This window comes from Poecile atricapillus, chromosome 29 (genome assembly GCF_030490865.1).
Source record: "Poecile atricapillus isolate bPoeAtr1 chromosome 29, bPoeAtr1.hap1, whole genome shotgun sequence".
NCBI classification, from domain to species: domain Eukaryota; kingdom Metazoa; phylum Chordata; class Aves; order Passeriformes; family Paridae; genus Poecile; species Poecile atricapillus.
The window spans coordinates 2,129,743-2,152,380 of NC_081277.1; the positions used below are offsets into that span (position 1 = coordinate 2,129,743).

General features: G+C 64.0%; 1 protein-coding gene and 1 long non-coding RNA gene across 6 annotated transcripts; one reads left to right on the forward strand and one right to left on the reverse strand.

Moving 5' to 3' along the window:
• The first annotated feature begins 989 nt into the window (after positions 1-989).
• Positions 990-22,600, forward strand: BMP1 (bone morphogenetic protein 1). Of its 2 annotated transcripts, XM_058859365.1 has the most exons (20): positions 991-1,214; positions 9,592-9,705; positions 9,780-9,929; positions 10,015-10,132; positions 10,772-10,950; positions 11,160-11,265; positions 11,617-11,741; positions 13,629-13,744; positions 13,961-14,063; positions 15,627-15,743; positions 15,818-15,963; positions 16,150-16,345; positions 16,420-16,545; positions 16,640-16,800; positions 16,887-17,067; positions 20,200-20,325; positions 20,402-20,529; positions 20,606-20,819; positions 20,982-21,232; positions 21,455-22,600. In XM_058859365.1, the coding sequence occupies exons 1-20, from the start codon at positions 1,076-1,078 to the stop codon at positions 21,587-21,589; spliced, it is 2,931 nt and encodes a 976-aa protein (XP_058715348.1). In that variant the 5' UTR covers positions 991-1,075; the 3' UTR covers positions 21,590-22,600. The 2 variants fall into 2 exon arrangements, with proteins under 2 accessions (XP_058715349.1, XP_058715348.1); XM_058859366.1 differs by lacking the exons at positions 20,200-20,325; positions 20,402-20,529; positions 20,606-20,819; positions 20,982-21,232; positions 21,455-22,600 and adding an exon at positions 19,484-20,128 and having other exon boundaries at positions 990-1,214.
• LOC131589672 (uncharacterized) lies at positions 5,057-8,452 on the reverse strand. Of its 4 annotated transcripts, none has more exons than XR_009279815.1 (4): positions 8,214-8,372; positions 6,294-6,510; positions 6,062-6,194; positions 5,057-5,180 (listed from the first exon to the last, which is right to left on the reverse strand). It is a non-coding gene; the product is annotated as an uncharacterized LOC131589672 (long non-coding RNA). The 4 variants fall into 4 exon arrangements; XR_009279817.1 differs by lacking the exon at positions 5,057-5,180 and adding an exon at positions 5,839-5,968 and having other exon boundaries at positions 8,214-8,452; XR_009279816.1 differs by lacking the exon at positions 5,057-5,180 and having other exon boundaries at positions 5,890-6,194; positions 6,294-6,352; positions 6,448-6,510; positions 8,214-8,449.
• Positions 22,601-22,638: the final 38 nt, after the last annotated feature.

The window sequence follows — 22,638 nt, forward strand, 5'->3', positions numbered from 1 at the left end:
GGACCGGCGGAGAGCAGGATCGGTACCGGGGAGAGCAGGATCAGTACCAGGGGATGTGGGGCGGCACAGGGGAGGGCAGGATCGGTACCGGGGAGGGCAGGATCGGTACCAGAGAGGGCAGGATCAGTACCGGGGGATGTGGGACGGTAACAGAGAGGGCAGAATCGGTACCGGGGGATGTGGGACGGTACCGGAGAGGGCAGGATCGGTACCGGGGGATGTGAGGCGGTACCAGTGAGGGCAGAATCGGTACCGGGGGATGTGGGACGGTACCGGAGAGGGCAGGATCGGTACCAGAGAGGGCAGGATCGGTACCGGGGGATGTGGGACGGTACCGGAGAGGGCAGGATCGGTACCGGGGGATGTGAGGCGGTACCGGGGAGGGCAGGGTCGGTACCGGGGGATGTGGGACGGTACCGGAGAGGGCAGGATCGGTACCGGGGGATGTGAGGCGGTACCAGTGAGGGCAGGATCGGTACCGGGGGATGTGGGACGGTACCGGGGAGGGCAGGGTCGGTACCAGAGACGGCAGGATCGGTACCGGGGGATGTGGGACGGTACCGGGGAGGGCAGGGTCGGTACCAGAGACGGCAGGATCGGTACCGGGGGATGTGGGACGGTACCAGAGAGGGCAGGATCGGTACCGGGGGATGTGGGGCGGTACCGAAGAGAGCACGATCGGTACCGGGAGACACGAGACGGGACCCGGGGTGTGCAGGACGGGACGGGATGGGACAGCCCCGGCCCGGGGGGTGCAGGAGCGGCCCCGGGGGCGGCGGAGGGGCAGGAACGGGGGCTGCGGGCCAGGTCCCCGCAAGAGCCCGTCCCCGCCACCCCCCCGCCGCTGGCCCCGCTCCCAGCCCTGCGCCCGGGGCTGCAGGGGCCGAGCTCCGCGCTTGAACCCGCCCCCGCCAGATCTCATTTCCCTAAAAAAAAAAAAAAAAAAAAAAGGAGAAAGAGAAAAAAAAAAAAAAAAAAAAAAAGAGGGAGAGAGAGCGAGAGGGGAAAAAAAAAAAAAAAAGCGAAGAAGGGAAGGAAAGAGGGAAGAGAGGAAAAAAAAAACCCGGCCGAAGCCATGGCCGGGCTGCGGAGCTGCGGGCTGCTCCTGTGCCTGCTCCTGGCCCGGGCCCTGCGCTTCCCGGACTATTCCTACGTGCTGGAGGAAGAGGAGGAGGACGAGGAGCCCCTGGACTACAAGGACCCCTGCAAAGCCGGTAGGAGCTCTGGGGGGATGCGCGGCGGACAAAGGGGAGCGCGGGGGGGCCGCGGGTGCGGGAACGAGCGTGGCTGAGCCCCGCACACACTTCGGGGCTCTGCACGGCCGAACTCGGCTCCGCCGCCCCGGGGCCGGGGAGTCGCTGCCGCCCGGGATGGGGGGACGGGAGGAGCAGCGGCCGGTCCCGCTCCGGGATGCATCTGGTTGTACTTAGGGTGAGGAGCAGGGGGGGCTGGCCCGGCGCCCCCGCTTTCTGTCCCCGCTCTGGGCTGCACCGGCAGCTGTCAAAGGCGGCGGGGAGCCCCCAGCCCCCCCATCCCAGACCTCTCCCTCCATCCCATCCCACCACAGAGCCGGACCCATCCTGCACCCCCATGCCACCCCCCATCCCCGAACCCACACTCTGCACCCCGGGGCTTTCTCCCTCTCCCGCAGCCCGCGGCCAAAGCTCGTCCCAAAGCCGGGACACCCGCGCCGGGCTTGGGGTCCCTGTGCGCCGGGACAGCGGCTCCGGAGCTGCTCCCCAGTTTTGGAAGGGCTGGGAACAAACTGGGCGCTGCGGGGGGGAAATCCCTGTCTCCCAGCGCGAGCTAAAGCGGATGGAAGGATTTGGGGAGGGGGGAAACTGAGGCACGGGAGAGCCGTGCAGGGCTGAGCCCGGCGCGAGGGCCGGGGTCTGGCGGGGGATCACGTTTCTCTGTACTGGCATTGTCTGCGCTGCGAGGCGGCTGTTGATATAACTCTGTCTACACGAGGGCTTTTTTCTGGCCAAAAATCCTTCCCTTCCTGCCCTCCCGGGCTGAAACAGCAAGGCTTGCAAAACCGTCCGGGCAGAGCCGGCTGGAGCCTTCCCTCCTCTCCCGCTTCCTCCTCCTGAGCGGCGGAGACGAGGCTTCACCCGCATTAATGAGCGCTGTCCCCTCCTCGCCCCGCACCCCAAGACCCCCCCGCACCTCCCGGGGCCGGCTGTTGCCCCCTTTCCCATTCCCGTCCTGCATTTATGGGATCCTGACGGGATTTAATGACGGGAGCTCTTCCTGCGGAGCTGGGGATGGTGGTGGTGGTGGGGGGATCAGGCCGTGCCACGCCGGGGATTCACCCTCGTTTGGCTCCACAGAACCGAGATGATGAAATTCAGTTTTCTGGGAAGCCGGAACCCCCTGGAATCCTCCTGAGCCTCCCCGTGGCTTCCCCCTGACCCCCCGCTTTCCCCCCGGCATCCCATGCGAGGGTTTGGTTCAGTTTTGGGGTGTTGAACCCCCCCCCCCGAGCTCTGGACAGTGCCAGAAACAGCCAAGCACCGAAATTTTGCCACCGCCGTGGCTCCGGGAAGGGAAAGCACCGGGAGAGGGATTTGTGCTCCTCATGCCAGAGGTATCCTGAGGCCAGCGGCTGCCCGCGGCTCGCCGGCCACCCCGGTGATGCCACCCGGTGCCAGCGGAAGGGGAAGAGCCTCCCGTGCAGCCGCGTCGCTTCCAAGGATGCCAAAACGGGAGAGCGCTGGGAGAATCCAGCCCTTGGAGCAGCCCCCGGGGAGGAAGGAATCGGCCCCGGTTTCCCTTCACCCTTCACACAGCCAGGTCTCGGTGGCCGGAGCAGCCGCAGGGTCAGATCCGGGTCGGATCTCCGGTTGGGAAAGGCGGCTGGAATCGCTCCCAGCACCCCCAGCTGTGCTGGGACAGCGGCCCCAGGGCTCGCTCTGCCTCATCCCGGGAGGGTCGCTGAGCAAATCACCCACTGCGATGGGAGCCGGGACCCCTTGGGTGCCCCCAGCACCCGGAGCAGTGGTGTGGAGCCCATCTTGCACCCCGGGTCAGCTCCACATCCACATTTTGGGGTGCTTGGCTAATCTGGGGCTGAAACCCCCCCATTCCATCCCCCTGCTCCGTGGGGAGAGGCACACGGGGGTGCAGAGCCCCTGGGGGCTCACACAGACCCCCCAAAGTGGGTGTCTGGGGGGGATCTTCTCTCCCAAACTCCCCTGGGGAGCTCAGCATCACCTGCACGGCAGAACCACGGGACACACGGATGGGGCTGGGGGTCTGAGCCCCCTTTCCCGGGCGTAGGAGCTTCCCAGCAGTGCCTGGAGTTCTTCAGCCGCTGGGATTTCACCTAGATTACACTTTCCAGGCGTAGCCAGTCCAGGCTACTGGTTGCAGTCACACTTGTCAAGCTGCCCAAAAATATTTTCCAGCCGTTATATGTCACTTATTCATGCAGGGTAAAAAATCCACCCGCGGAGCCGGGGCCGGCGGGAGGCCTGCGGTTCAGGGCTCGGCAAACCTTGGAAATCTCAGGCCGATCCCGGGATCTGCTTTATCTTTGTGTAATCACCCGTTCGGAGCGGCGGCATCCTCCGGCGGGGCCCGGGGTGCCACGGCAAGGCCGGGGGGGCTCGTTCCTCGCTGCCCTCCCTTCCCTGGCTCCTGGGAAAAGCCTCGGCTGCTGATTCACGTCGTGCCCAGGGGGGAGACGGCGCTTCCTGAGGCTTTATCCGCCGCCGAGCCGGGGCTGGGAAACACATGGCCGGGAGGGACGGGGCGGCCCCGGGGAGACCCGGGGAGAACAAAGCGGCCGGGAGGGGATGCGGGGAGAGGACGGAGAATGGCTCACCGTGGGGTTTCCCCAAAATTTTTTTCCCGGGGAAGGATATTTTTCCGGGCAACAACGCGTCCTCCTGCTTGCCTGTGGCTTTACTGAGGATTCTTGGAGGTCTCTGGGGAGAAAACGCTGCATCCCGCAGAGCCCTGGGAAGCCGAGGTCCCGCTTATCACCTGGCCCAGGGCTGCAGGAGGTCACTGCGGGCGGAATTTGCGTGGCAAACTGCGCTCGACGCAGGGGGGAAGGCAGTGAGAGCATCCCGAGCCGCAGGAGGATTCATCAGGGAGCTGGGAAGGGGTTGAGGTGTGCCGGGAGAGGGGACGTTTGCAGCCAGAGCACTGGGGAGGACGCCCAGAGCTCGGGAGCCCTTGGGAGCCGGTGTCCTGTGGCAGAGCCGGAGACAGGGACAGGAGAGCCTGGGATGCCCCACGAGTGTGGAATTGGCTGTCAGGGCCCGTCCTCATCTCTATTCCCTGTTCCCGCTGCCTCCAGGCTCCTCTCCAAAGTGACAACAACCCCCCCGACATCTCCTTGGCAGTGCAGTTCCCAAATATTTTCCTTTCCAGCAGCTCTCCCTTTCACAGGGACGGGTGCTGTTGGCCCGGGATGTGTTTTCCTCGGTGACCTGGCTTTGGAGAGGGGATGCGGGGAGACCTCGCTCCCTGCACACGGCTCCTTCCATCCCGGGGCTCTGGCACGCCTCAGGTTTGGCGTCCTCCACGCCGAGCCCTGGAGGAGGCTTTTCCTCCTTTTGCTGTCACGGAAGAGGAGCAGAAGGAAAACGCTCCCCTGGAGTGATCCAACCATCCCTCCTACTCCCAACCTGCCCCCGGACGGACGCTTCCTGCCCCTGGAATTTGTTTGCTGCCCGGGATGTTTATTAGAGGCTCCACGGTGCTTATTTCATGGCCTGGAGCAGGAAAGGGCTAGGAGCCTGAATGCCAATGCCCAGGGGTGGGGAGGGAATTCGGCTCTGGGTGCTTAGGGAAGCGTTGGCGGAGAGGATGTGCCTTCCACCAGCGGGAATTCGGGACTGGAATCATCGCTCCACCTTGGATGCCGTGCTTGAGCCTCTCTGCCTTCCCCAGCTGCCCCAGTGCCAGGTGCTGGAGCAGCCCTGGGCCTCCCAAAAACACCAGCTGGGATAAGGATGCTCCAGCCGGGAAGCAGGAGGTGGGGGATGGCGGTGACCGAGATCGCAGCGCTGGCTCTTGGGGGGTGCCCAGTGCTGCTGACTGGCTCTATCCCCCGTGCCTCAGTTTCCCCACTGCCTGCACGGGGGTCGTGATCTGGCCTGGCTCCCAGCCTGGCCTCCGAGGTTTGAATTCCAGCTTTGTGCCCGCTGTGCTGCTCGGAAGGTGCTCTGGGAAAGCAAATATTCCTCGCCCCGGCCTTTACAGGCTGGCTGCTCCCTCTCCCCCGCCGCCGGCGAGGGGCACCGGGAGAGGGGCAGCGCCGGTGCCGGGGGACAGGAGAGGGGCTCCAGGGGTCTCCAGGACCACTGCGGGGACCCGGCTGCTCCCCCCCACCCCTAAAAGCCCGGGATACTCCGCATCCTTCCACCTGCCCCACGCCGAGCTCTGTGGGCAGGGCAGACCCCCGGGGCCGGGGGGACCCCCGGTGCAGAGGGGTCCCCTCTGGCCGGGCCGCGGCCCCGGAGTGTTTTGCAGCGCAGCTGGGCCGGCGTGCGGGGGCGAGGGGCGGTGCGAGGAGCATTCCTCACATATTTAAGGGCTCTGAGAGCCAGTGGGATGCTGCTCCGATGGCTCCGCGGCTTCACAGCCCGGCTGAGGCCCGGGTACACCTATTTAAAATCTCGCTTTCATCCCGCTCCCGACTAGGAGCAGTTCAATCCCTGGTTCTTTGCACATCCCAAACCCTGCCTGCACCGGGAGTGATGCTCGGGACTCCCAAGAGGACTTGGAATGACGGGGATGGAGCTGCTGAGCCGCTGAGGGAATGCGGGGCTGGGCTGGTGCTTCCCATCCTGCACGGTGCCCCTTGAGAGCTCCTGGGACCCCCGCAGGGATTAAAATCCCTCCTGCTCAGGGCCTTTCCAGCACTTGTGAGACCTCAAAAGGGTGAGGGTCTCTCCCTTTGGTGGGATCTTCACAGGGCTGAGGGTCCCCCCTGCCCAGTGTCCTTCAAGGGCTGCCGAGACCCACAGGAGGATGAGGATCCTTCCCAGCTGAGGGTCCCTCCAGCCCTGCACCATGCACGGAACCTTCTTTGCCCCAGACTGACCTGGAATCTGATCCCGTCCTGTTTATCTGCAGCCCGCTCTGCCAAGGCTTCCCCACGGCTCTGTTTGCTTTTCCCGGCTCACCAGAACATCGCGTTCACGCCCCTTCCCACCGCTCGTTTTACTGTGCTTTCCCTGCAACACCATTCCCAACCTTGGTGAGACCCGAGGTCAGGCTCATCCCAAAATCCCAGCGACGCCGGAGAGCTCAGGCCGTGGCTGCCCCCTGCTCACCTTGCCCGAGGGGTGAGGGATGCTGAGCTCCTGCATCCCGGGCAGGGAGGATAGGGACCCTACAGGGGATCCACAGAGCCATCAGCGGCCAGGAGGCGCCTGTAGCATCGGGATGGGGGTGCTGAGGGGTTTGGCCCGGGTCCGAATGAAAAACCTTGTTTGTCTAAAGCTTCAGCCCCGGCGTTACGTCACCGTTCCAAGAAGCCGAAAGAAAACACTGCACAAAAAGTCAAACAACAGAGGAGGGCTGAGCTATCTCCCGGCTGCGGGGGGGGAGGGAAAAGCTCCGTGGGAGCAGCTCCCAAAGGGCCGGTTGTGTTCTGGGGGGTGGGAGGGATGTGTAGGGATGGAGGTGGGATGATTCCCCTCTCCCCTTCTTCACTCCCGACTGCTCCGTGCCCCACGCCTGGCCTTGGAGCTGGCGCTCCTCTGCCACCGCATCCCCGCCTCTGGCACCGCATCCTCCCCCTCTGGCACCGCATCCTCCCCTCTGGCACCGCATCCTCCCCTCTGCCACCGCATCCCCGCCTCTGGCACCGCATCCCCCCCTCTGGCACCGCATCCTCCCCCTCTGGCACCGCATCCTCCCTCTCTGGCACCGCATCCTCCCCTCTGGCACCGCATCCTCCCCTCTGGCACCGCATCCTCCCCTCTGGCACCGCATCCTCCCCTCTGGCACCGCATCCTCCCCTCTGGCACCGCATCCTCCCCTCTGGCACCTCATCCTCCCCTCTGGCACCAGCACAGCTCGGACCTTGCCCCCAGCGCCTCTGTGGCTGAGCAGGGAGCAGTCCCTGAGGCACAGCCCGCGGTCTCCCGGGCTCAGGGACACCAGGACACCTCCGGGGGTGTCTGGGGACCCGTGTCCCGTGCTTTGGGGTCTCTTGGGCACCGCGCCCTGGCGGGGTGAGGGGATGTGCTGCAGGTGCTGGGGGTTTGGCTCTTCGGGGGTTGTGTCCCCCTGCTCCAACCTGCACTGGGACTGGGACCTTTCCTGACAAGAGACCTCAAAGTTTGCAGAGGGTCCCCCTCACTTTCAGAGGGTCCCCTCACTTGCAGAGGGTCCCCTCACTTGCAGAGGGTCCCCTCACTTGCAGGGGGTCCCCCTCACTTGCAGAGGGTCCCCTCACTTGCAGAGGGTCCCCCTCACTTGCAGAGGGTCCCCTCACTTGCAGAGGGTCCCCCTCACTTGCAGAGGGTCCCCCTCACTTGCAGAGGGTCCCCTCACTTGCAGGGGGTCCCCCTCACTTGCAGAGGGTCCCCTCACTTGCAGAGGGTCCCCCTCACTTGCAGAGGGTCCCCTCACTTGCAGAGGGTCCCCTCACTTGCAGAGGATCCCCCTCACTTTCAGAGGGTCCCCCTCACTTGCAGGGGGTCCCCTCACTTGCAGGGGGTGTGCTCACTTGCAGAGGGTCCCCTCACTTGCAGGGGGTCCCCTCCACCTCTCTCACATGAACAGGGAAGGGACAAGTGGCAGCAGCTTGGCAGTGTCCCCAGTGAAGCCCCTGGGGGAGTTTAACAGGGTTTGGGGGCTTCTGGTGAGCAGAGAACCCCCCCTGCCCCCACAAACTACCCCACATGTCACCTCTGCTGCACAGGGAGTGAGTGGGAGGAGGACGTGACCGGAGCCCGAATCAACCTGGAAGTTTCTCAATCCGACACTCTGGGCTTGGCCCCGACGTGTCCGTGCAGGGATCGCTGCACCCCCATGGCCCCGCTGACCCCTCCGGGAGCCCCCACCCACCGCCCCCCGTGGGCTGCGGGGTTCTGGGGGAGCCCAGCTGCCTCAAACTTCCAGGAAAAGCAGCCCCCCATCCCCGGGATGGCCTGCCCGGCTCTCTCACGTCTCCCAAATCCCTCACATATGGTTTCTATATCACTTGGCTCCGCCGGCGCTTGCTCGGCTGTAAGCGAGCTTACTTTCCCTTGTCTTTCCATGCAGCTCTTGGCACGGGATGCTGGTCCTTCTCCCCGGCCCTGGTCCTCCCCCGCGCTGCCCGTTCGGACACGTCTCTCCCGGCCCCGGGGAGGGTGTGGGGAGGCCGGGGCCGTTCCTGCCTCTGCTCTGCCCTCAAATTGCAGCCTGGCCGTGCCAGCCGCGGGTCGCTGCCAGGGGAGGTGCCGGCCCCGGCTTGTTTGCTCTTCCCTCGGCGCTGCCACAGGTCTGCTCTCCACCCCGGAGCTTCCCCCGATGGGATTCACCCACCGGTCAGTGCTGGGGACAGCCCCAAAACGTGGCTCTTTCACCCCAAAGCGCTGCACACCACCGCTGGAGCGAGGTTTGGGCTCGGCGCCAGGGAAAGGGATGGGATCCAGTCTGCTCCTCTGATCCCATGGCTGTTCCTCCCACCCCGTGCCGGCTTTCTGGACCTCTCAGGGTTATCCTAATTGTCCCGCCTCGCTTTCATAATTAGTGGCTCTTTTGGGATCCATTCGCTAAGTGCTTGGAGCGCGACCTTGGCTCCGCTCGCCCTCATCCCCTGAGCTGCTCCAGCCACCCCATTCCCGACCATTGCCCTTCCAAAGGGACGGCGAGTCCAGGGGGTCCCAGGCACCCTCTGCTCTCCCCAGCTCCCCCCAAAACCGGTGAAGAACCCCGCTCCCACTCCACCCCACTGTGGCCACCTCCGGAGCCGCGGCCTGACCTCGGCCAGCCCCGGCGTTTCCTCGGGAGCAGCCGCGTCCCCGGGGCTCGGGGCCGGCCAAGCTGCGCGTGTCCCGCGGCCCTGAGTCACGGAGGGGCCGTGGAACGGAGGACAGAGAGGAGGAGGAAGGGTTCTGTGCGGGGTTATGTCCCCGGTGCTGGAGGGGGGTCCCGGCCCCGGCAGACGGCCGGCTCCGTTCCTGCGGGCGCTGCGCGCAGCGGGAGCTTCCCGGCCCATATGGCTCCGCTCCGCGGGGGGAGATGACTCAGAGGTCGCGGCTTGGAGCATCCTGGGGCTGTCGGAGCTCGCTCCGGGCTGGGGGGCAGGAGCCGGGCAGGAAGGGGGTCCTAAAAAACAAAAAAAAGTGGGGGGTAAAAAAGGCAGTTTTGCAACACAAATAATAATAGAAAGCTTAAAAAGTGATGGATGGGTTTTATGCGATCCAGATGTGAGAGCAGGGCTGGCTCCAGCTGCTGGGGAGTGGGGGGAGCCGGGCCAGCACCACGTTCAGTTGAAGGAGAGAGAGAGGAGGAGGATGAGGAAGGGTTTGCCTTCATCTTCCGTGCTTGTCAGGTGTGGAGGGGCTGGGGAGAGTCACCCCACGGGGTTTGGGATCCACAAAGGAGGGTTCACACCTGCTCTTCCCCTCCTAGCCGCCTTCCTGGGTGACATCGCCCTGGACGAGGAGGACCTGCAGCTGTTCCAGGTGGACCGGGTGGTGGACCTGGCGCGCCACACCATCACCCGCCTGCCCTCCAACTCCTCAGGTACCGCTGTGCCCCCTCTGCCCTGCCCTCCTGCATCCCCGGGGACCGCCCCTGCTGACCCCCCGTCCCCACAGGCAGCAACGCCACCAGCAGCCCCCGGCCGGGCCACGCTCGGCGCAGCCGGGGCCGGCAGCGGTCCCGGAGCCGCCGCGCAGCCACGTCCCGGCCGGAGCGAGTGTGGCCGGACGGGGTCATCCCCTACGTCATCAGCGGCAACTTCAGCGGTGAGTGACAGCCAGTCGAGGGGTGTCCGGCCCCGCCGTGCCTCAGTTTCCCCGCCGGGCTCACCCCCCCGCCGCCCCTCCGCAGGCAGCCAGCGAGCCATCTTCCGGCAGGCGATGCGGCACTGGGAGAAGCACACTTGTGTCACCTTCCTGGAGCGCAATGACGAGGACAGCTACATCGTGTTCACCTACCGCCCCTGCGGGTACGTGCAGGGCTGCTCCACCGCCTGTCCCGGGCGTTTGGGGCTCGGTTTTGTGGGGGGACCCGTCCGTTTGGGGTCCAGGAGGTGCCGGAGCTCGGCTCTCGGCGCCGGGGGATGAGATCGGTGGCGCGGCACCGGCCCGGGCTTGCAGCGGGGCCGACGCCAAGGGAAACAGGGGTTTGGACGAGCTCAGCGTCTTCACGCGTCAGGGCACGGCCCTGGCCAAGCACATGGTGGTTAGGAGAAGGATTTCCCCTGGAATGGGAGCCCCTGCGTGGGTGCAAACCCCGAGGCCAGGTCCAGAGCACGCAGCTGGAGCAGCTCAGCTACAGGGCAGGGGCAAGGATGGCTCCTGGGAGTGGGATGGGCACCCACAGCAGCAGGACCGCGGGATTTGGGGCTGGTGCAGCTGTGCCACGCCATGCTGTGCCATCCCATGCCAGCAGCTGAGCTCTCCCGGTTTCCAGGCAGAGCTGAGGCTCAAGTTCCTCACCTGGGCAGGATGCCTGAAGTTCCTGCATCGGGGATGATTCCCACGTGCTTTGTGGGACCCCCGCCCTGATTCTCCTGGCTAGGGAACACCAGGATGTCCACGGCACCCCCCAGAGAGCCGGGAATCACCTGGTTCCTCCCCTCCAGGTGCTGTTCCTACGTGGGGCGCCGAGGAGGGGGACCCCAGGCCATCTCCATCGGCAAAAACTGTGACAAGTTCGGCATCGTGGTGCACGAGCTGGGCCACGTCATCGGCTTCTGGCACGAGCACACGCGCCCCGACCGGGATGACCACGTCTCCATCATCCGGGAGAACATCCAGCCAGGTGGGGATGAGCTTTCCTCCTCCTCCTCCTCCTCCTCCTCCTCCTCCTCCTCCTCCTCCTCCTCCTCCTCCTCCTCCTCCTCCTCCTCCTCCTCCTCCTCCTCCTCCTCCTCCTCCTCCTCCTCCTCCTCCTCCTCCTCTTCATCCCCGCGGTGGGGTGCTGCTGAAGTTGAGCTTTCCCTGGCAGTGTCCCCATCCTGTCCTCCACAGGGCAGGAATACAACTTCCTGAAGATGGAGCCAGAGGAGGTGGAGTCGCTGGGGGAGACCTATGACTTTGACAGCATCATGCACTACGCCAGGAACACCTTCTCCAGGTACGGCCCGGGGTGTCCCCTTGTGTCCCCTCACACCCTGGGGACAGTGGTGCACTGTCCCCAACCCCGGGGACGGTTTCCACCTGTGCACAGGGTAAATTCCCTTGGAAAGGGCTCCCTTGGGTGTGTAGGGCAGGATGAAACCCCTCAGCATCCCTTCCCAAAGCAGGGAATTGCTGTCCCCCTGGTCACCTCCACTGGGGACACGTCCCCGCTGACTCACCGGCCCCGCAGGTTTTAATTAGCCGGGCTGCTTTTAATTAGCCAGGCTGTTTTTAGCATCCTTCCCCCAGCGGCAGTGGCACCGCAAGGCCGGTGATTCCCACCCGGCTCATCCCTTTCCTGCCCCAGGGGCATCTTCCTGGACACCATCCTGCCCAAATACGACGTGAACGGCGTCCGTCCCGCCATCGGCCAGAGGACACGGCTCAGCAAAGGGGACATCGCCCAGGCCCGCAAGCTCTACCGCTGCCCAGGTGAGTGTCACTGAGTGTCACTGCCCCGAGCACCCCCAGGGCTCTATTTACCAGGAAACACTCGGTTTCGCCCCAAATCTTGGCAAAAGCGGCGTCGTCCTAGGTGGATTCCCTGTTTCCAGGGATTTGGGGTCCTCTGTGCTGTGGGATTCACTAAAGATCACTCAAGGTGCCTTCCTTCATCTGCGGAATTTTGGGGGTCGTGAGAAGAATCTGGGTGAGGGTGTCCTCGGCTGTCCTCTCTTTCCACTCCTCTGAGAAAAGAGCATCCCCCCAGAACGTTATCCCAAAAAATCCTCTCCCCCCCAGAGCATTATCCCAAAAAATCCTCTCCCCCCCAGAGCGTTATCCAAAAAAATCCTTTCTGGAGCATCTTCTAGGAGCAGCCCTCAAAAGAGCATCTTCCAAAACCATTCCCAAAAATAACCCCCCAAAGAAATCCCCCAAAGGGCATCCTCCAAAACCATTCCCAAAAATAACCCCCTAAAGAAATCCCCCAAAGGGCATCCTCCAAAACCATTCCCAAAAATAACTCCCCAAAGAAAACCCCCTAAGAGCATCCCCCAAAAAAATCCCCCACAGAGCATCATCCAAGAACATGCCCCAAGAGCATTCCCCAAAAAAAGTCCTCCAACGAGCATCCTCTAAAGAGCATCTCCCAAAAAGCATCTCCCAAAAAAAAAATCCTTCAAAGAGCATGTCCCCAGAGGATTCCTACAAAAGAATCCTTCATGGGAAGAGTATCCCCCCAGAGGATTCCTACAAAAGAATCCTTCATGAGAAGAGCGTCCCCCCAGAGGATCTTCCAAGAGCATCCCCCTGACAAATCCTCCAAAGACCATTCCCCAGGAGCACCCTCCGAGAGCAGAGCATCCCCTGACCCCAAAACACCCTTGGAGAGTGAAGCCTCCTCAGAGCATCCTCCAAGAGCTTCTTTCCTCTGCACCCGGAGAGGTTTGGATGAGGTGTGATGGGACGTTCCACCAGATCCCGCTGGGGCTGGAGCGGATCGTGACCAGATGTTGTCAACTGGAAGGGCTCTGGGACGGTGGTGGTGGCATTGTCCCAGGCACAGGGTGGCTGGCACGAGTCCCCCGACAGCGGGCACATGCTCTGGGGCTGCGCTGGCAACATCTGCAAGGAGTTTGGCTCCCGCACGCTCCTGCTTAATTCCAGAAACTAATTAGGAGCCTGGAAGAGGGACGCCTTTGTGAGGGGCCCCACGGCCGTGTCGCCTTCGGGGGAGCAGGAAAAGTGATTAGTTTGGAGCAAGGAAAAGCAAAAAAAATAAAAGAAAGAAAGGAGAAGCCCCCACACCACCCCAAAAAAGCCTCTCTGGATCACAACTTTCCCTTTTTTGTTTCCACCCTAAAGCAAGGAGGGGAAAAAAGGCAGCGAGCCCAGGTTTCAAACGGCCTTTTTTGCACCGTTTCACCTTTCATCTCGGGCCCCCCCGCTCCGAGCGGGAGGGTGGGGAGGGGGGCGGCCGCCTTGGCCCCCCGACAGCGGCAGCGGAGCTCCGTGTGCCGCGGCCACGGTGTCATGTGGCTTCCAGATGGCAGCGCTGGGCCAGCTCCAGCCGAGGCTGCCGAGCCCTGCCCGGAGCGCGGGCGGCGAGCCGGGCCCCGCGGCGTGGCACGACACGGGGGGGCCGGCAGCGCTCCTGCCCCCCGGCCACGGTGTTGGAGGGGTGCCACGGAGCCGGGAGCCGCTCCAGGGAGGATTGGGAATAGCGGTGATGTGGTTTTTTTTTTTTTTTTGGTCCTCAGGACTGGGAATTTGGATGGGAAAAAGGAATCGGGGCTTGGTGGGGTGAAGGCAGCGATGCCCTTCCCGCTGCTGGGGGTTTCCCTGAGGGGTCTGAACCCCGCTTTTCTTCCTTCGTAGCCTGTGGGGAGACGCTCCAGGACAGCCAGGGCAACTTCTCCTCCCCGGAATTCCCCAATGGATACTCTGCCCACATGCACTGCGTCTGGAGGATATCTGTCACCCCCGGAGAGAAGGTACTGACTGCTGGGCCAAAGGCTCCCACTCCCTCCCAGCCCTCCTCTCCCTCCTCCCAGCCTTGTTTTGGGGTGTCCCAAATCCCAGAGTCCCGTTATGGGGTGGGATCATCCGGGCAGAGCGGGTCTGGGTTCCACCAGGTTCCCCCTGGCTCCCGGCAGATAGGGTGTGGGGAGAGCTCACCCCACGCTCTTCCTGCTCCTTCCCAACCTTAGATCATCCTGAATTTCACCACTCTGGACCTGTACCGAAGTCGGCTGTGCTGGTACGACTACGTGGAGGTGAGAGACGGGTTCTGGAGAAAGGCCACGCTGCGAGGTAACAACCCGGGGCCTCCTGCCCGCTCCTCCTGCCCACCGGGGCTGGCAGCGGGGCCAGGGGATTCCCTCTGCCCCTCTCCCTTTCCTGCCTGATATTCCAAAGTCCTGGGGAGGGGGGAAATACCCCCCAGAGGGGTTATTGGGGTGAATGGAGCTCCCAGTTTGGCCCACACCAGTGAAACCAGTCTGGATGATCCAATTGGCTGGCACGTCTCTCCCCAGGGAGTGCCAGGGTCCCGCTCCCACCCCGAGGAGCTGGATGTTCCCCAGGGAGATTCCAGCGTCCTCGTCCCATCCCTGTGATGTTCCCCAAGAGATGCCAGTGTCCCGGTCCCACCCCGAGGAGCTGGATGTTCCCCAGGGAGATTCCAGCGTCCTCGTCCCATCCCTGTGATGTTCCCCAAGAGATGCCAGTGTCCCGGTCCCACCCCAAGGAGCTGGATGTTCCCCAGGGAGATTCCAGGATCCCAGGCCCATCCCCATGAACTGGATGTTCCCCAAATCCCAGCTGGGCCTGGAATCAGCAGTTTAAGTGAAACAGCCAGAAAAGCCGGAGGGGACTGGGGGGACAATCAGGGAGAAGCGACCTTTGGCTCCAGGCTGGAAAGGGGCATGGGGGGCACCAGGAGGAGGTGGCCGTGAGGAAGAGGAGGTGGTGAGCAGGAAGAGGAGGCGGTGGTGAGAAAGAGGAGATGGCAGTGTGGAAGAAGAGAAGGTGGTGAGGAGGAAGAGGAGGCGGTGGTGAGGAGGAAGAGGTGGTGAGGAGGAAGATGAGGTGGCAGTGATGGAGAGGTGGTGATGGTGAGGAAGAGGAGGTGGCAGTGAGGAAGAAGAGGTGATGAGGAGGAGGAAGAGGTGGTGGTGAGGAAGAGGAGGGGGTGGTGAGGAAGAAGAGAAGATGGTGAGCAGGGAGAGGAGGGGTTGTGAGGAAGGGGAGGTGGCAGTGAGGAAGAGAAGGTGGTGGTGAGGAAGAGGAGGTGGTGAGCAGGAAGCGGAGGGGGTGGTGAGGAAGAGGAGGTGGTGGTGAGGAGGAAGAGGAGGCGGTGGTGAGGAGGAAGGGGTGGTGGCAGTGAGGAAGAGGAGGGGATGGTGAGGAAGAGGAGGGAGTGGTGGGGAAGAGGAGGTGGTGGTGAGGAAGAGGAGGTGGTGGTGAGGAAGAGGAGGGGGTGATGAGGAAGAGGAGGGGGTGGTGAGGAAGAGGAGGGGGTGATGAGGAAGAGGAGGTGATGGTGAGGAAGAGGAGGGGGTGATGAGGAAGAGGAGGTGATGGTGAGGAAGAGGAGGGGGTGATGAGGAAGAGGAGGGGGTGGTGAGGAAGAGAAGGTGGAGGTGAGGAAGAGGAGGGGGTGGTGAGGAAGAGGAGGGGGTGATGAGGAAGAAGAGGGGGTGGTGAGGAAGAGGAGGGGGTGGTGAGGAAGAGGAGGGGGTGATGAGGAAGAGGAGGGGGTGGTGAGGAAGAGGAGGGGGTGATGAGGAAGAGGAGGTGATGGTGAGAAAGAGGAGGGGGTGATGAGGAAGAGGAGGGTTCCAGCACGGCAGCCCAGCACGCCTTCCTCCCCAGGCAGGTTCTGTGGGAACAAGCTGCCCGAGCCCATCATCTCCACCGACAGCCGCCTCTGGGTGGAGTTTCGGAGCAGCAGCAACTGGGTGGGCAAAGGTTTCTTCGCCGTCTACGAAGGTAGGGGGGAGCAGTGGGGCCCAGGGGTCGGCGTGGGGCCTGGGGGGGCTCAGGCTGCTGCTCCTCTCTTCCAGCCATCTGCGGGGGGGACGTGAAGAAGGACAACGGCCACATCCAGTCCCCCAATTACCCCGATGATTATCGGCCCAGCAAGGTGTGCGTCTGGAAAATCACCGTGTCCGAGGGCTACCACGTGGGATTGACCTTCCAGTCCTTCGAGGTGGGTCCGTGTCCCCCCGAGGATGGGGAGGGGTCAACTCCTCATCCCAGGGCTCCCTCAAGACAGGCTTGGGGCTGCTGCATCCCTCGGCACCGCCTCCGTGCCTCAGTTTCCCCACACAACAGGGGCAGGAAGGGTTTGGAGGTGCCGGGACAAAGCCGCCCCTGTTCTACCACCCCCCACCAGATCGAGCGTCACGACAGCTGCGCCTACGACTACCTGGAGATCCGGGACGGGAGCAGTGACTCGAGCAGCCTCATCGGCCGCTACTGCGGCTACGACAAACCCGACGACATCAAGAGCACCTCCAACAAGCTCTGGATGAAATTTGTCTCTGACGGCTCCATCAACAAGGCCGGCTTCGCCGTCAACTTCTTCAAAGGTTTGGGGGCTGCTCCGGGGGGTGCTGGGGGTGGTCGCGGCCCCCTGGCCACTCACCCCCCGTGCCCTGCCCAGAGATGGACGAGTGCTCCCGGCCCAACAACGGCGGCTGCGAGCAGCGCTGCGTCAACACCCTGGGCAGCTACAAGTGTGCCTGCGACCCTGGCTACGAGCTGGCATCCGACAAGCGCCGCTGCGAGGGTGAGTGTCCCCTGAGACTCCCCAAACCATCCCCCCAGCGCCCCTTGCGGTGTCCCCAGCCCTGTGGAGGTGACTGGCTGGTCCCGCCCTGCAGCCGCCTGCGGAGGTTTCCTCACCAAGCTCAACGGCTCCATCACCAGCCCGGGCTGGCCCAAGGAGTACCCCCCCAACAAGAACTGCATCTGGCAGCTGGTGGCCCCCACCCAGTACCGCATCTCCCTCCAGTTCGACTTCTTCGAGACCGAGGGCAACGATGTGAGTCGGGGGTAGCAGCCCCTCTCTGCCGCTGGTGGCCCCCGGGGTGGCACCACCGCGTCCCCAGCCCCATGTCACCCCCCCAGGTGTGCAAATACGACTTTGTGGAGGTGCGCAGCGGGCTCACAGCCGACTCTAAGCTGCACGGGAAGTTCTGTGGAGCCGAGAAGCCCGACGTCATCACCTCCCAGTACAACAACATGAGGATCGAGTTCAAGTCCGACAACACCGTCTCCAAAAAGGGCTTCAAAGCCCATTTCTTCTCAGGTAGAGCTGCCCGCCCCCAGCATGGGCGTCCCCTGCCCTCCCTCACCCAGCCCACACCCCTGCGCCCCCAAACCGCTGCTAACGCTCCCCTTGCCGGCACCAGGGGTGCAGCCCCCAGTCCCAAAACCCTGCAGCCACAGGCAGCCCAGCTGGCAGCACCTTTTGGGAGGTTTTCTCCTCTTTTGGGGGACAACTGGCTCCTACTTCAGAGGTGGGGTTACTCTCAGGGGGTCCCCAAATGGCCAGGGGATCCAGCTGGGCACAGGGATGTGCTCGGGCACGGGTGCTGCACCCCTCGGGTGGCATTCCCAGGGTGGGGGGACGGTGACACCCCGCTCTGCTGCTGCTGCTTCCCGCTCTGCTGCACGGCACCGGCTCCCTCCGCTTCCCGGGCAGGGCGCTCCGCATCCCGGCGTCAGCACCCGGCCACGCCTGAGCTCCTCGGAGCCATCCCTCCTCCCAAAAAAACATCACCCGCCTCTCCCTGTCTGCCCCACGGTCCGGTCTCCTCTCCCGGGCCACCCCACCAGGACACGGTGTCACCTTCGGACGGGTCTCGTGGGTAGGGATGGGGACACGGAGCGAAATGCTGGAGGCAGCCGGGGCTGGACCTTGGGCTGGGGGCTGCCACGGGACCCTCGCTGTGGCACAGTGCCCCGGACACCATCCCGGCTGTGAGATACTCGCAGCGCCTCCCGGGCCCCACCGTGAGCCTCCCGCTGCGTTTTGGCTCAGTCGAGGACATTTTTGAGGGGCAGCGAGGCTGCGGGAGCAGCAGGACCGGCGTCCCCCGGAGCCCCCCGGGATTTCCCGGAGCGGTAGAGCCCCGCGGGGCCGAGTTCGAGTGTCTTTGCTTTATTTGTTTAATTAAAACCAAGGCGAGTAGGGCGGCCCAGGGGGCCCAGCCGTCGTGAGCCGGCAGCCTCCACAAAGTGATTCCTCGGGGAAGCCCGGCGGCCGAGCGGGACCACGGGGCAGCCGGGTGAGTCTCCCCCCGAAGCGCTTCAGGGTCCTTCCCTCTCCCCCTTTTCCCTCTTTTCCCTCATCCCACTGGGATGTGCGGTGACCGTAGACCACCGAACGCTCTCCTCCACCTTTCCTTGCTCAGGTCTCGGGCTTTCCCGGCAGCAGGACCACCCTGGAGGACTTGGCCACTGCGGGGTCTCTCCTCTGGTCCCCCCGGGGTTGCTCCCTGGGCAAAAACCTCTCCCGTGCGGCCCCTTTTTGGCTGCGGAGGGTCCCCGTGCTCCGGACGGGCCCAGTCCCTCGGTGCCGCGGGCAGCCTGGAAGTTTGGGCGCCCGTTTATCCCCGGTGAAGACGTGACCCCTTCCTCCTCCTCCTCCTCCTCCTCCTCCTTCTCCTCCTCCTCCTCCTCCTCGCGGGCCGGGGCTCCGTAAGGATGTGCATTCCGCCCGGGAATCCGCCACCGTGTCGGCATCCAGGTACGTCCCCCTGGCTCCCCGCCGAGCCCCGCCCGGCGCTGGGGGGTCCGCAGCGGGGGGAGAGGCTCTGCCGGGGGCTGCGGGGCGGTGAGCAGCCCGGAGCCGTCGGATGCCCGCGGGGGAGAACGGTGAGCGCACGGCGATGCCGGGTGGCGGCGAGCAAGCTGGTTGGAATAAAGGATTGCTAAAGACACCGACCCGGTGGGCTTCTTTCCGCTGCCAACTCTCTCCTGCTCTTGTCTCGCCCGCCCAGGCTCCCTCCGTCCCGCCAGCTCCCCCCGCGGTGCTGGAGCTGCTCTGAGCACAGAAGCCCCTTCCTATCCCCAAACGGGCCTTTCCGTCTCGCTTCCTCCTCCCTCACACCGAGGAGACGTCAGGTTACAGCCTCCGCTTGAGAGGCGGCCGCGGGGCCGGGGGGCCGGGGCAGGACCCCCCTCGCCGCTGGCTCCTGGAGGGATCCCGGCTCCTCTCCGGCATCGCTGTGAGCTCGGAGCGGGACGCTGGGGGGACTGGTGCCCGCTTGCTCCTGGCTTCCCCCCGCCGCGGCCCACCCCCCAAAACACCGCCCCGTGGTCAGGGGGAGCGATGGGACGTGGAGGGGTCTTTGGTGGGGGGGGCTCGGGGAGGGGCTGGCGAGCCCCGACACCGGCGGTAGGGAGCTCGGGCAGGTGGTGGGAGGTAAGTCCGGCCAGCTCGGGGTGATCCCAAATCCCTCCACTGCCATTCCTAGGCTGGACACCCCTAGGAACCCACCCAAAGCACATCCTCATCCTTCCGGAGCCAGCCCTGTGCCCCCTCCTCCTCCTCCTCCTCCTCCTCTTCTTCCCCGCAGAAGCGCTCGCCCCGGCCGCAGAGGGGCTCCCGGGGGTCCCCTCGCTGCTGCTTCCCCGGCTGCCGCTCCGCATGCCCCCGCCGCCCCCGCCGCCCCCCGCCCCCCCATCGCTCCCCCCCTTCTCTCCCTCTCTCTTTGCAGAGAAGAAGCAGCAGCTGCAGCCCCCGAAATCTCGCCCGCCCGGCCTGAAGTTCCGCATGCAGAAGCGGCCGCGGGGCCCCTCCTGAGCCTCTCCATCCTCTCCGTCTTTCTCAGGAACGCCGCGGCCCCGGAGCCGTGCGGGAGCACGGTGGGACCGAGCCGAGCCGTGCTGCCGGCCCCGGCAGCTTTTTGCTTGACAGAACTGGTTGTTGACCTTATTTTATTTTTTTTTTTTAAACTTTTATTATTTTTTTTAACTTTTTTTTTTTTTTTTCCTTTTTGGTTCTAAGCACCCCACCCCCTTGGTTTTGTCCTTGAGCAGCTGACCTTGTGGGGTTTGTTTTTGGTTTTTTTTCCTTCCCCCTCAATTTTTACCGTGTCTGTGACATTTCCTATCGATGAGTAAAGAGGGACTCCCGCGTCCTGGTCTTTCTTGTGCATCCTTGGTTGTCACTGTGTGTTTTTCTGCCTCCCCCGTCCGTCCCGGCAGCAGGTAATGGTGGCACCCATGGGTGAGCCCACGGGAGAGGAGGAGCCGTCCCGTCCCCCCGCGGGGGCTGGAGCTGGAAGCGGGATGCTGGAGCTGCTTGCTGCTGGCCGGGGGCGCTTGCTTGGCTGGAGGGCAGCGGGGCTGGGGGCCAGGGGCCGCGTTGGGATGGAAATGCACCATTCCAGGCTTTCCCAGCCCGCTCAGCCATCCCTCTGCTCTCTCCCAGACAAGGATGAGTGCTCCAAGAACAACGGGGGCTGCCAGCACGAGTGCCTCAACTCCTTCGGCAGCTACGAGTGCCAGTGCCGCAGTGGCTTCGTGCTGCACGACAACAAACACGACTGCAAGGAAGGTGGGTCCATCCGGCCCCCCTTTCCCATGGGAGCCCCCCATCCGTGCTGCCCTGACCCTCCTCACTGTCCCGGCAGCTGGCTGTGACCACAAGGTGACATCGGTCTCGGGGACCATCACCAGCCCCAACTGGCCCGATAAATACCCCAGTAAGAAGGAGTGCACCTGGGCCATCAGCACCACGCCGGGACACCGCATCAAGCTGGTAGGGGTTGGGGGGAGGGTGGCACTGGAGTGTCAACCCCTCTGCTGAGCCTCCACCTCACCCAGAACCTCCACAGACCTTCTCGGAGCTGGACGTGGAGGCGCAGCAGGAATGTACCTACGACCACCTGGAGATCTTCGACGGGAAGGACGCCAAGGCCCCGGCACTTGGCCGCTTCTGTGGGGCCAAGGAGCCTGAGCCCATCATCTCCTCAGGCAACAAGATGTTCCTCAAGTTCGTGTCTGATAACTCCATCCAGAAGAAGGGATTTGAGGCCACCCACAGCACAGGTACCTCTGTGGGGCTGGGAAATGGGGTTATGGGGTGGGGGGACAGCATGGGTGCCCCTAAACCTGGGTTATGGGGTGGGGGGACAATATGGGTGCCCCTAAACCCGGGTTATGGGGTGGCGGGACAGTGTGGGTGCCCCTAAACCCCAGTTTCTCTTGCAGTGTGTGGGGGCCAGGTGCGTGCTGAGGTGAAGACCAAGGACTTGTATTCCCACGCACAATTTGGGGACAACAACTACCCGGGGGGCTCGGACTGCGAGTGGGTGATCATGGCTGAGGAGGGCTTTGGTGTGGAGCTCATCTTCCAGACCTTCGAGATCGAGGAGGAGGCCGACTGTGGATACGACTACATGGAGCTCTTCGACGGCTACGATGGGACGGCCCCGCGCCTCGGCCGCTTCTGCGGCTCTGGGGTGAGCTTGGGGCGGAGGGGGACGTGGGGTGGGTTGGGGTGGTGGGTGAGGAGTGAGGGTGCAGGGTGATGCATGAGGCCAGAGCAGCGCAGAGAAATCCCCACAGGAATTTGGTCGGGTGCAATGATTCCCACCCTCCGCGCTGCAAATATTCCCACCTGCAATGAGGACTCACCCTGGGGATGCTCGTGGATCTGAGCAGCCCTTGCCTCACCCCCGCAGCCCCCCGAGGAGGTCTACTCGGCCGGAGACTCAGTGATGATCCGCTTCCACTCAGACGACACCATCAACAAGAAGGGTTTCCACCTTCGCTACACCAGCACCAAGTTCCAGGACACGCTGCACACGAGGAAATGAGAGCCGGGGGTCCCGGCCCCGCCGCGGGCAGGGGAGGAGGAGGAGCAGAAAGAGGAGGAGGAGGGCAGGGAGGACGGCGGGGAGCGCTGCCCCGCACAGACTGCACGGAGGAGGAGCACACAGCCAACCTCAGCACTCAAGACACGCTCGCACGGGGCCCCGGGGCTCGGGCGCCCACGGCACGGGGGCACAGGGGAGGGGTCCCCGCTGGCAGCAGCCCACCCCGGTGCTGGGGGGGCCGAGCAGGACCCGCTGCCCTCCCCTGCCCCGGCCAAAGCTCTGAATGTACAAACCAGTAACCGGGAAGAGCCCAACACACACAAGGTGCTGTCTCTCTCTTGTACCCATGAAATAAATACCCTTGTACTTGGAGCGGGGGCAGCCCCGGCCTCTTTGCTTCCAGCCCAGCAAAACAGCTTCCAGAATGGGGCTGGTCTGGGGGGAAAATCACCCAGGACCCTGCACGGACCCCAATCCTAAGGGAAGACCCCCATTCTTGGGGTTCTGACAGAGCAGAGCCAGGAACTCCAACGAAGGAGCAGCTCGGAGCCCTCTGCCCCCCAGGACTCTGCAGGTGGGTTCTCTCCCCACACCTTTATTTTGAGGTGTCTCTGAGCCAGAAGAGCACCCGCTGTGGGGTGGGTGGGTGCCACGTGCTGCGCCCACCGTGTGCTCCAGCGCGTCCCTGTGCCGGCGGTGGCAGATGGCGGGTGGGCTGTGACACGGCCCCCGCGCCCACCGCGTGCTCCCGCGTGCCTCGACCCCTCCTGCATCCCGTGCTCACTGCTGCTGCCGCCGGGAGCCTCCTCTTCCCTGTTTGTGCCAGGGCTGGGATGCTCCGCAGGGGCTGTGCCTGGACAGAACCGGGATGGGCACCGCGGGTTTTTGTCCAGAAGGGTTTTCAGTCTCCACCGTGAAAAGGGGGTGCGGGGTTCAGGGAACTTTTGAGTGACAGGACGAGGAGCGGTGGCCGTAAACGAAAACATGAGTTCCACCTCAACATGAGGAAGAAGTTCTTTCCATGAAGGGTGGCAGAGCACTGGGACAGC

Coding starts and splice junctions, on each gene's coding strand:
- BMP1 (XM_058859365.1), top strand. CDS start 1,076: ATGGCCGGGCTGCGGAGCTGCGGGCTGCTCCTGTGCCTGCTCCTGGCC. Junction 15,744..15,817: donor TTTCTTCGCCGTCTACGAAG/GTAGGGGGGAGC, acceptor CCTCTCTTCCAG/CCATCTGCGGGGGGGACGTG. Junction 21,233..21,454: donor GCCGCTTCTGCGGCTCTGGG/GTGAGCTTGGGG, acceptor TCACCCCCGCAG/CCCCCCGAGGAGGTCTACTC.